This window comes from Merops nubicus, unplaced genomic scaffold, assembly GCF_000691845.1.
Source record: "Merops nubicus isolate BGI_N331 unplaced genomic scaffold, ASM69184v1 scaffold30483, whole genome shotgun sequence".
NCBI classification, from domain to species: domain Eukaryota; kingdom Metazoa; phylum Chordata; class Aves; order Coraciiformes; family Meropidae; genus Merops; species Merops nubicus.
Genome location: NW_008598776.1, coordinates 1 through 12487, shown reverse-complemented (window position 1 = coordinate 12487; position 12487 = coordinate 1). Strand labels below are relative to the sequence as shown.

The following is a 12487-nucleotide window of genomic DNA, read 5'->3' as shown; positions in this document are numbered from 1 at the left end:
CTCCTTCCCCAGAGCCCTGCCTGCCTGAGGACAACCTCAACTCAGCTCTGGGGCAGGACACAGGGAGCAGAAGACACCTCACCCCCCAAAACTAGGGGTGCTCTGGGTCCTTCACCCAAGAGGTCTTCTCCATCCCACCACGCTGGAGGAATCCTGCAGCTGGGAAAGGAGGTGGGAGGAGCTGGAGGAGCTCTTGAGAACTTCCCTGGGGAGAAACTGGAGAGGTGCTGAACATCTAGCTGATTTTGGAGGACCTAGTGGTGGGGGTTTTTGTTTTGGGGGGGAACATGCTACTTGTCCTCTAGCCAGCCAGTTCCTTGGCCCCCTGGGTACTGCTGGGCAAGATTATTGGCAAATTTTGGGGGGATTGGGCCTTTTGCCCCCTCACCTGCTGCCATTCCCTAACTTCAAGACCTGAGGCAGCATGCTGGTGGAGTGTCTTCTACTCCCCACTTCCCAGTACTGCTTTAAAACTCCCTGTATCATCCTCCCAGTACCACCAGTGTCCCCCCTGGTGCCACCAGCCCAGGGAGGTGAGCAGGTTTGGGCTCCCCAAGCACAGCTACCACCTCTCCTGTGCCTCACTCCATCTCCAACACGTGGTGGGCACCAGCAGAGCTCCCAGCAGCATCAGCAGGGGCAGTAAAGGCAGCTGAAATTTGGGATGGGGCAGTGGAAGCACAGCAGATCCTACAACCCCCCTTCCTGCCCAGGAGGATCCTTCACTCTGCCAGCTGCCTCTTGGATTTTTGGGCAGTTCAAGATGCTGCAAGATGCTTCCAGAAGGGTTTCAGGAGTGAGGTCCCACCTCCCAGAGCACTTGGCTGCTTCAGGAACCATTATTAGCTCATTAGCTGCTGATGAAGCTGGGGAGATCTGTGGTTTGGGGAGATCTGTGGTTTGGGGAGATCTGTGGTTTGGGGAGATCTGGGGTTTGGGGAGATCTGGGAGAGGTTCAAGCTCAAGAGGACCTGTAGTCAAGTGAGTCTGCTCAGCAGGGAGCCAGAATCAACCCTAACTTGACCCCTTTTTTAGCTTCATGCTCCCCAAAGAGTCCCACTGGCTGGAGCCCCCCCTAAAAACCAGCCAGCTGCCCCCCTCCCCCCTCCCAAAAGGACACCAGGGCTGGGAGATATCAGAGGGGGCCTCATTCAGCTCTGAGAAACATCCTTAAAAACAAATCCTGGAAGACCTAGCAAGGAAAGCAAGGGGCTAACTCCAGCTGGAGTGGTCAACTAGAGACCTTCCAGCACCACTGACTCACCAGAAGGGGAAAAGCAGCCAGGGGGAGGGGCACTAAGGATTATTTTCCATGGAATTTTAACTCTAGCTCCCATTTTTTTGGGGTTCTTTCCTCCTTTCCACTCACTGGGTTTTCTATTCCTGGGAATCTCTCTCTCTCTACAGCTCCTGTGTGTGTGTGGCAGAGGCAAGGGGGGGGGTTTAGGCACATTTGGCAAAGCCAACAGAGTCGTTATCCCTGTCAAAGACTGTGTAGTAGGGCCCAATGAAAACATCTCCCAGGATCCAGAGTGGGCCTCCAGGGGGTGGGACATCCAGGCCTGTAAAGCCACTCAGGCAGATGGTCTCTCCTTGGGCAGAAACCTGGAGAGAAGAGAGAGAGAGAGAGAGAGAGAGAGAGAGAGAGTTTCAACTCAAAGAGATCCTTTCCCATCCTTCCAGCTCTGCTGGAGCCTCTCCCAACCCCAGGGCCACAGCTCCAAACCCTCCCTGATGCTGTAAGACACCCCAAGTGAGCTTGTGGACCTCCCAGCAGCTTGGAATTAGAGCAGATGTTGGAATTCTGCATGAGGATGGGCTTTGCAAACCACCTCTGAGGGTTGAAACACCAGGCTGGGGGCCCTCTGCTCCACCACTGGTGTCCCAGCACCATGATCCAGCTCTGCTTTTGCTGCTTTCCCATTCTGATGTCAGGGCTGAGGCAGAATTCAGCCCCTGGAGGAGAAGCAGGGGGGTGGCCCAAGCTCTTCAGACCTACCTTGAAGACATACTGCTCTCCAGTGAGCTGGTAGGGCTTCCCCCCAAGGGTCAGGGTGACCACAGGCAGGGAGGACACCTTCTCACAGGGGATCACATACTGAAACAGCAACAGAACAGGCTTTAGATGGCAGCTCCCCCCCCAAAAAATCATGGTTTTGTTGTGGTCCTCCCCAAAACCAGCTCATCTCAGGGGGCTGAAGAGGTCTGAGCTGGGTAAGTGGGCTGGGAGCTGAGGGGCTGGAGGGTTTTAAGGGTTTAAAGGGTGCTGGGTGCAGCTTTTGGCTCTGCTGGGGGGGTTTTTCCTCCTCTCCAGGAGGGGGAAATGGGGCTCAGCAGAGCCCAGAGCCATGGGCAGGGAGCCCACAGCACTGAGAAAAGCAGTTTCATGACCTCTGGCAGTTGTTGCTGCAGGGGGAGGCCACCAGTGCTGCAGAGAAACCACCCAAGTGGCTCGTGGCTCTGTGATTTGGGAGGTTTCAGAGCACAGCATCCTTCCTAGAGGGTCTTTAGAAAGAGAATCTCTTCCTCCAGGGTTTCAGGGAGGAGAGGTGACCTTGTGAGAGCAGCTACAAGGGTTAAAATCTTGGCAGGAAAGGGTTGTCACCTCCAGGAAATGTATTTATAGCAAAATGTCTTTGGACTCAGCTAAACTTGGACCCTTGGCCTCAGCTACAACTCACCCCCCTCCTCCTTCACCTCCCAAAAGTGACCCCAAACCTCCTCAAAGTCCAACAAGACCTGGCCCTCCATGGAGAGGATGAGCAGGGGGGCAAACACTGCCTGGGGAGGGGGTGTCAAAAGATGGAGGGGTCCCTGCTGTGCCAGGGGGTTCTCCAGGCTGGGAACAGAACCCAGGGGGGTGTCTCCAGAAGGCTCTGGGTGCACAGCAGGGTGTGGGTGGAGGTGGGATGGAGTCCCCCCCACCCCAACCTGACCTCACCTGGCCTTTGATGAGGGGTTTGGCACCAATGGCTGTCTGCAGCTCCTTCACCTCCTTGCTGGGGCCTGTGATGAGGGAGGTGCCTGTGTCCACGATGGCCTCACAGCCTCCTTTGCACAGGGTCAGCCCGTTGGCCACGTCCACGCTGGGGAAGAGAGGCCCAGAAAGGGGATTGAAACCTCAGAAACCCTCCCAGAAAAGGCTGGAGGAAGCAGCAGGAAGGTGGCTGAGCTTGGGTAGGGCAGGGGAAGGCTGCCAGAGCCCCAAAAAGGATGAGAAATGCTGCTCTGAAGTACTGCTGGAGGGCTGAGCGACAGCACAGACCCCCAGGTAAATGGGAGCCTCGTGGTGCTGCTGCTTTTCAGCCTGCTCCAGAGGGAAGGAAAGGGTTAAAGGGGTGCTGCCGAGCGAGGGAGGGGCTCAGGGAAGATGAGAAGCCGAGCCCCGAGCAGGGGAGGGGCGGGATCTCCCGGGCAAGGACAGGCTCTGCTCTGCAGGCCGCTTTGAAGTCCCCATCACGTGGGAGAGCTGAGAATAGACGGCGAGGCTCAAAGCCCAGCCCCTCTTCCTCCTCCCTCTGCCTCCCGACAAGCAGAGCTGATTGCCAGTGCCCTTCAAGCAAGGGCTGGCTTCCTGGGGCCTCATCCTGCTCCTCCTGAGCGGGGCAGAGCTGGGTTTTAACCCTCGGGGCCTCATCGAGAAGGAGGAGGAGGAGGAGAAGGAGAAGGAGAAGGAGGAGGAGGAGGAGGCAGCAGCAGCGTTTCCCCCCTTGCTTCAAGAGGCACCTGCAGCACCCAAGTTGGGAAGAAGAGACCCTGAAGATGATTTGGGGAGGGTCTCAGCCCGGCCCCAGGTGGGAGTTGGGTGCCCAGAGGTGTAGGAGGGTGGAAGGGGGAGGGGAACTTACGCATCCATGTGGACCTGCCAGTAAGCTTTGCGTGTGACATTGACCCAGCTGAAGTCACCACTGTAATATTTGGGGTCTGTCCCTCCCAGGAGCAACTCACCACCAGGCTGAGCCGTGGGGTCTCTGAAAAGAAGCACAACCCCCCCCCCCCCAAAAATCATCAGTAGGATGAGGCTGATCCCTTCCATGTGCCCCTAAAGGACTTGCTGAGGTGCTGGGGGGGTTGAAATCTGGGGTTACTGGAGGCAGAGCACTCCTGCTGCACTAGAATTATTGTAAGAGAGGCTGGGAGGGGGGAAGTGGGAAGATTTCTGGCAGCATCCTGCAGCTTTTCACCCAGATACCTGGAGAAACTGGCTGTAGAGAAGCAGGAGGGCAAAGGGGAGCTCAGCACTGATCCCTACCCCCCCAAAAATCAGCTTGTCACAGGCAGGGCAGGGCTGCTGCAGCAGCAGGCACCTGCCCAGCCCTCAAGGGGACTGAGATGGGAAGAAATTTGGTGATGGGGGAGGGCTGGTGCCCCCCCCTGCTTCCAACGTGCTGCTTTTCAGGCTGAGGGAGCTCTGAGGAAGCTGATGGGGTGTCCCAGGGGGAGCAGCATTAGGGGGGGAAGGTGCTGGGAGCCACAGGGAGGATTTCCTGGGGTCTGAGGGGGCACCAAGCCCTGTCAGGAGTGGTGGTGGGTGTGGGGGCTCACTTGCCTGGGAGATGCTTGTGGATTTTGGCACCAGAGTGGGTTGTGTGTTTCCCCTCCTAACACAGGCAACCTCACGGGCACAACCCTGTTTGTTTGTACTTCTGTTTCCTCTGGGAACATCCTCTGTCCTTTCAGCAGTTAAGAAATCCAGTGCCCGATCTACCCAGCTTTTTAATCAGTAAAATGGTTCCTTTTCTACTTCCCTTCCTCATTATTTCAAAGCAAGAAACAAAAGATTTGGGTCAAAAATCCTTCAGCAGGGAGACGTTGGCTGCGACCTCCCCAGTGGCATAAAACGGGCACGAGATGTTCCTGAGAGACCAAAACAAAACCCATGGCACCAAACCCAACTCTACCTGTTCAGGTAGAAGGAGAAGATGTTTTTATCAATCAGCTTCTGCTCCATGATGTTATCAAAGAAAGGGGTGACCTTGTCCACGGAGATTTTGGGGAAGGCCATGCCCAGGATGCCGTCGAACTTGGCGGCGATGAAGGTGATGCCCGGTTGCTTCACAGCCTCCCCAAAAATCTGGTTCTTGATTTTCAAGTCGCCGAGCTAAAGGGGAGAGGGGGAAGGAAGGGGAAAAGCAGATGGGAAAGAAAATGGACTCAGGGGAGGTGTGGTGGAAAGGGGATCTCAGGGAGCAGAGGCTGCAGCACGGCCCCCGGCTCCCTTCTCCCAGGAACCACACACCCCGGTGCCAGTCTCATTGTGGGAAGGGGGGGGCACAGCTCAGTCTGGCCACACAGGGGCACCCCCAAAGGGCATTAGACCCCCCTCTCCCCCCCTCTTTGCTCTCTGCCCACCTCCCTCAGCTCTTTCAGCTCTGGCCAAGCTGGTTCACAGCTCCTCCTCTTTCACTTTGCCCCCCCTTTCCCTCCCTCGTCTCCATCTCTTCCCCTTTCACCTACTGCAGCCTCTCCTCCCAGCCTGAAAATCTCTCCTGCTGCACTTTTAATCCTCTTCCCCACCCCAGGCACCTTCTAAGCCATCTGGCCATCCTGCCTGCATCCCTGGTGGGGAGCACAAAGCCCTCTCTCCCCTCTGCCAACGACCCCTGTGATCTCCCCTACGTCAAAAACACCCCCGGGATCTCTCTGCAGCTCCCAGAAGAGCCACCAGCCTGCAGAGACCTCTGGTGGGAGGGGGTGAAGACCCAGCCAGGAGAGAGAGGTTGAGCCAGAAGCATGAAAATAGCAAGTGGAGGACAGAGAAAATAAAGGTCACCTCTGGCCAGCCACAAGAGGAACCAGCCTTCCCTGCTGGAACGCCACAAGGGCAGATCCCCAGCAGGGAGGAGAGGGCAGAAAACAGGATGAATCTGCTCACAGGGAGCAGGATGTGTCTCTGCTGGCTCCTGAAGCTCAGCTCTGGTGGTTTCTGAGCTTCCAAAGGCATCTGTGCTAGGACAATTTCAGGCTAGGAGCCCTGGAGTGAAGCAGGCTGGAGAGCAGAGCTGGCCTCTGCTACCTGATGGCAGAGATAACGATCTCTATCAATTAATAACATCCCCCCCGGGGTTCCACAGGGGAAAAAAGCTGGGAGGGGCAGCTCTGGCTTAATGGTTTCAGAGGCTGGGGCTAGAAAAGGGTTGATGGAGGCTTGCAACATCAAGCTGCAAGCCACAGGGCAGGATGTGGGGGCCAACGGCTCAGGGCGACGCATCCGCTCCCAGCCAGCCCCCCCTCTCGTGGGCCAAGGGCTCCCAGGAGCCACCTCAGGGAGTTCTTCAGGGCTCCTCCTCCAAAAAACACCCACCAGGAAGGTGTCCCAGAGGGATAGAACAGGGTCAAGGTTGGTGAGATGTTGACCTGGTGGTTCACAGCCTGAGAGAGGGGCAGAAATGGGCCCCTGGGGCAGGGGGGGGTCTGAGCAGGGCTGGAATCCAGGAGCAGTGGGGACAGAGCTTTTGTCTCCATGCCCTGGAATGAGCATGGTTGGGGGGTGGCCACCCCCCAGCACCCCTCAGTTTGCCCTAATCTCCTTGCTAGTGGCCTCAGCCAAGAGGGCAAGTGGCAGATGGTGAAGGCAGGAGAGAGGTGAGGGGCTCCAGGACATCTCCCACGTGGTGTGGCTGCACTGCAGCCCCAGGAGACCCCCCCAGGAGACCCCTCCCCAGCCCCATGGCCAGTGCTGTTCCCTCTGCTGGCCTTGGAGGACATCCCAAGGTTGGGTTGGGATCCAGGGAAGAGGTGTCCAAGCAGCAGAAGGGTGGCTGAACCTGCTGCTCTTCAGAGGGAGCAGCAGGGTTGGTGCTCCAGGGCTTCACAGGGAGGAGAGATGTTCACCAGGAGCTCATCCCCCTCCCCAAAAATCCCCAAGGGCTGGCTGAGGGGCTCTAGATCACCAGGCAATCAAGCAGCACCCTTTTGCTCAGATGTCAGTGGGACCACCAGCTGCTCTGGCTGCTTCCAACCATCTTTATGGCCACACTCCACCCAACTGGGAGTTTTCCTCCAGCACCCTGTCCACCAGAGGAAGCACAACCTGAGGTCCTTGACCCTCTGAGAAGCTCCAGCTCCTCCCTGCAGCAAGCAGACACCCCTTGGGCTCCAGGCAAGAGGTTCCTCCTGCTTCTGCCCAAGCAGAAACCAAAGGCTAGAGGCTGTGCTGGCTGCCAAGAGCCATCCCTGCTTCCCAAACAAGCTCAGGCACAAAATCCTTCCTCTGAGCCTCTGGGAAGTGGAGAGCTCATCAGCAAGCAGGCATTAGGGGGATAATTACCACCCAAAAATAATAAACCAACAAAAAAACCACCAAGAAAAAGCTGCAATTTTCCTTCTGACTCACTTCAGCTCCTGAATTAAGCAGGAAAGTGCCCAAACCAGCCCCTGTTGTCACAGGACAGGCCAGTTGGGGGTTTGCTTCAATTTTTTGCCAGATCTCTCCTCCTGCTCCATCCATATTTTGCAAACTGCACCCAAAAAGGGTCCTGCACCCAGCCTGAGCTGCTGGCACCTCCAAATACAGCACAGAGGCAAGAGCTGCTGCTGCCAGGCTGGCCTGGAAGTTCCCAGCTTGGGCTCCTCGTGGGTATTTTCCTTTTGATCCCAGTGAAATTGGTGAGCCAATACTTCCCTAAAATAAATCCCTAGATTTATGAGCTTATTCCGTTCCCAGCTTGGGCTCCTCGTGGTTATTTTCCTTTTGATCCCAGTGAAATTGGTGAGCCAATACTTCCCTAAAATAAATCCCTAGATTTATGAGCTTATTCCAGACTTTTGCTTTGTCTAACCCCCCCCTTGAAAAACAAACATTCTCTTAGCCCTGCCACCAGACCAAATAATCCAGGAGCACGTGGGCCACTGAAGTTTGGGAGCTGGCAAAGCTCTTCTCCCTCCAGTAGCTCTACCTGGGGTGTGCTCAACCTTGGCAGCAGAGAGCTCTCAGCCTTTGCTTGCTGGAAAGGAAATGATGGGGAGCAACCACCAGCATCCCAACTGCCTCTAAATGGGCCTTGAAAGCTGCTGGGAACCCCCTGGAGGGGTTACACAGCTTTTTTTTTTGGAGAGAGAAGCACCTAGAAACATGAGGAGGACACTCCAAAAGGGAGGCCTGTTGAAATCCAACAGCTTTGAGCTCTCTGCTGGGGCAGTTCTAGAATCACAGCATCATTTGGGTTGGAAGAGACCTTCAAGATCATCAAGGCCAAGTGTGCAACCAGGACTAGGTCACCACCAAACCATGGCCCTCAGCACCACATCTCCACAGCTTGGAAACCCCTCCAGGGGTGGGGACTCCACCACTGCCCTGGGCAGCCTGGCACAGCCCTGGGCAGTTCCTCAGCTCCAAGGGGCAACTTGAGGCTGTTTCCTCTTGTCCTATCTCTTGTTCCTTGGGAGCAGAGCCAGACCCCCGCCTGACCCCAGCCTCCAGTCAAGGAGTTGTCCCAAAAGGTCTCCCCTGAGCCTCCTTTGCTCCAGGCTCAGCACCTCCAGCTCCCACGCTCGGCCTCTAGACCCTTCCCAAGCATTGCTGCCCTTCTCTCCCCACACCCCACCCCTTGAAGCTCCTCCTGGGAGCAGAGGGGCTCAAACCAGACCCCAGGATGTGAAGTGTGTGCTGCCCCCTGGCCGTGGCTCACCGTGACAGTGTCCTGGCTGAGGTACCCTGAGAGGCTCCCTGTCCCGTAGTGGATGGCGAACTCGGTGCCGTTCTCCACGTAGGTGCTGGATTTGGAGCCATCATACTTGTGGTGCAGCACTGCAACCAAAGAGGGGGGGACAAAGGGGATATAAAACATCAGTGCTTCACCCCACCCAAAGCTTCCACCTCCCCCCACCCATCTCTCTGCCCACCCAACCACGTGAAGGTGGCTTCGAACCGTCTGCCCTCCCCGGGCTGCTGAACAAAACACCCCCAAAAGCTGGGGAATTAAGGGGGGGACAGATCCAATTTGGCTCCCAAATTGGATTTGGCCACTGGGTATTAAAAGCCTAGAGGCAACGTGGCTGGGGGGGGAGACAGGAAACCGAAAAGTACCAAGAAGCAGGGTGGCTTTGGATACACAGCTCTGGGCACAAATCCTTTCACTTGAGGCCTTGATCTGTTTCTTTTACTAAAACTATGGAAATTTTGGGATAGGATCATTGTTTTCTAGCAGAGAAAGGGCTTTGCCCCAGTCTGAGCTGGTGTGTCAGACAGCAGAGCAAAATGTCCCCTCTTGGGCCACCAAGAAGCAGGGTGGCTTCAAATACACAGCTCTGGGCACGAATCCTTTCACTTCAGGGATTTATCTGTTTCTTTTACTAAAAACTATGGAAATTTTGGGATGGGATTGTTGTTTTCTAGCAGAGAAAGGGCTTTGCCCCAGTCTGAGCTGCTTTTCCTCCTCGGGAGGGTTGTGAGCTCTCAGCTATCCCTGGTTTTATGGGCAGGCAGATTCCTCCTCTGCAGATTCCTCCCGAGTCACGAGCTGGGCAGCAGAGCAGTGGCCAGCTCAGCCCCCACAGCTGCTAGCCCAGCTAGGAAAAAAAACTGGCTAAACCCTGGCAAAACCAAGAGGCTGCACAGGGACCTCCCCCACTGGGCTGTCTGGATCCCAATCTGGCAGAGCTGGCTCCTTGCATACTCATCAAGACAAACCCTTAGGTCCCAGCACCTCCCGTGTGCCTCTGCCTGGAGAAACCAGCTCCTTGCTGCACACCAGGAACCACCAAGAGACACCAGGTTTGGGCCTCCCCACCCTGCCAGCATCCCAAAACTCATTTCACACATGAAGTCTGTCACCTCTCTGGGCACTACAAGAGTCCAGATTTCCTCCCTAGCCCTACCAAGCACTGTGGGGCCACCTTTCCTGCTTGTATTTGACTCCACAGCTTTCCCCCCCTCTGCTGAAGGGGCACAGGCAGTGACTTGGAGCTGGCATTTGGCCACAGGCAGGTTTGACCCCTTCAGCTGTGGAAGTTCACAGCAGAAAGCCAAAAAAAACCCCTTTGTAGTCTCCATGACATTCTCATCATGCCTACCTGGCTCTTGTTAATGATAAATCCATCAACGTGCACACACATGCTCCACACAGCAATAAAACAGAAACTAGGACAGTTTGTATCAGATCTGGCAAGAGGCTTTTTTTCTAACTCCCCAGCAGCCTTGCACAACAGGGCAGCAGCAGTGTCAGGTCTATAATTGGGGGAGAAACATCCCAACTTGTGATGCTGCTCCCCAGCTGCAGGGCCCAAGCTGCTGGGGAAGGTTTGAGGCTTTTGTGTGGGTGAGAAGAGGGGGAAAAAAAAAAACCAACTCAGAGTAATGAAGGATGGATACAGGAGGTTGGGATCCTATTTCCAGCTCTGACCCTTCCAGCAGCCTCTGGCAAGCCCTTCCCTGCTCCATGCCTCAGTTTCCCCTCTTGCCATGCCAGGATTGGTATTTGGCAGGCAGGGCAGAGCTGCTGGGCCAGGGCTGGCACCTCTGACACTTACAGCAGGCGATGTCCAGGAGGTGACAGTGCACAGAAGGCACCCAGAGGTTGGAGGAGCCCGTGTCAAAGACCACAGTGAACTTCTGGGGAGGGGTCCCAATGCCAATCTCACCATAATACTGGGCCTGCAAAGGAGAAAAGAGCCATGAGCAGAGGGTGAAAAGCTGAGAGGGATAAAGACCCCCCAAAAAAGAGTCTCTGAAGAGTTGAAAAAGGGAGCAGCTTCTTATCTAGCCACTTCCATCCCCTTGTTTTTTGGCAGCAATGGGCTCCCAGCCTTCCTGCTCTGGAAGGGAGGCTCCCCTTGGTGTTCACACCCACAGTGGGTGTGCAAAGGAGGAATTGGGGAGGATGGAGCGTGACGGGTGCTTGCGGGGGAGGACTCCTGGGGCAGAAGGGAAGGGGAGAGGTCTGCAGGCCAACATGCCATTCCCACCTTATTTTTTCCCCCCCCCCTCTCTTCCCTGTAGCAAAGCCAAGCAAAACACCTGCATTATTGAAAAGCTGAAACTGGCTGGGAAGCTGCTGGGCTGGCAGGTTTGCAGAGGAGCTGTGGGTTGCAGGGAGCAGCAGCTCGGCCCATCGTGGGTGGAGGTAAAGCTGCTGGGGCTTTGGGGATGTGCTGGGGAGCCCCTGGGGTGGGGAAAAAAGAGTTTGGGAGAAGTTCCTGCAGTGTAGGTATCTGATGGATACCCCTCTGCCCTGTGAGGGCATCTCTGCTGGGGCTAGAAGGTGAGGAGCTGAGATGTTCCCAGGGCAATGCTGGACCTAGAGGGGAGAGAATGAGTGGGCACTGCTTGGCAGGTCCTGGGTGGACCCAATTTTTCCCCTCAGCCCACCCAAAGGGGCAAAGAGTTGTTGTGTTTGGCAAGGAGCTGCAGCAGGGCCTGGAGAGAAGGCTGCCAGCAAGGCAGGTCAGCCTGTGGCCTTTCCAACCCCCCCCTGTGTACTTAGTTCAAGGAGGTGGGGGAGGGAGGAAATAGGATTATCAAACCTGCTCACTCCTGTGTGCTCAGTTTGCAAGGGTTGCTGGCTGAGTAATTAATAATCCATTGCAATTAGCCATAATGGGGAGGCAGCCCTTGCTTCCAGTGATTCTCTAATTATTGCTGGGGCTGAAAATTAATCCCTGCTCCTGGAGCCCCTCCACATCACACAGAGCCCTGAGGGGTCCTAGGAGCTGGTGGGGACCCTGCAGGGTGGTCTAAGGGAGGCTTTGCCTTTTATCCCAACAGCAAGAGAGGTTTTTGGGCAGGATGGGAAGGCTCCAGAGGTCCCTTATCTCTCACTGCAGGCCAGGCTGGTCCCCCTGTGACAAGGGAGCAGAGCCCTTCCTCGGGTGGTGGCCCCAGTTGTGGTCACAAGAGACAACGTCGTGGTACAACTGCTGTCAACACTCAAGGCTGTGAGGAAGATGAAGGGTCCTGCATCCCCAGCCTGAGCCCTCTTCCCTTGCTTTTTTATGCCCCAAGGAGTGCAGTGTGATCCTTACACCCTTGTCTTGCAGAAAGTGGAGCCCAAACAGGCCAGGAGGTGCTAGGAAGGACCACGAGCAACCATGCCCCTACTTAAGAGCCTTAACCAGTGAAAAAAGGGGAAAGAAACTAGGTCACAGAAGTTCTAAAGCTCCTGCTGGGGTGGCAATGGGTTGTTTATTAGCATAATTATGAGCAGAAGTATCCTTAGCTTAGCAATGATATGAAAGAACTCTCAGCAGCCACCCACCACGCCGTGAGGGTGCACGAATCTCTCCTCCAGGATCAACATCTCTCCCTCCTTCACCTCCCCAAGCTGTGGGTGGGGGGGGAACCCCCAAAAATGACACTGCCCAGCCCGAGCTGCTCGTGGGGGGGAGGGTGTACTCACATCCATGTAGTTCTTCAGGATCTCTGGAGTGGGCTCAGCCACATCAGCAAAGCCCAGCTTGAATTTGAGGACCTGGGTGAGGGCGTTCATGTCGGGGATCTCAGAGCCCACCTCGTTCAGGACCCGCCGCATGGAGGGGAATTTGGTCAGGG

General features: G+C 55.8%; 1 protein-coding gene across 1 annotated transcript; it reads right to left on the bottom strand.

Moving 5' to 3' along the window:
• Positions 1 to 1355: 1355 nt before the first annotated feature.
• CTSD (cathepsin D) lies at positions 1356 to 12481 on the bottom strand. Its single transcript, XM_008937176.1, has 8 exons — positions 12336 to 12481; positions 10471 to 10594; positions 8631 to 8749; positions 4902 to 5101; positions 3849 to 3971; positions 2942 to 3086; positions 2000 to 2098; positions 1356 to 1605 (listed from the first exon to the last, which is right to left on the bottom strand). Exons 1-8 carry the CDS (start codon positions 12465 to 12467, stop codon positions 1444 to 1446), a joined length of 1104 nt encoding a protein of 367 aa, XP_008935424.1. The 5' UTR covers positions 12468 to 12481; the 3' UTR covers positions 1356 to 1443.
• Positions 12482 to 12487: the final 6 nt, after the last annotated feature.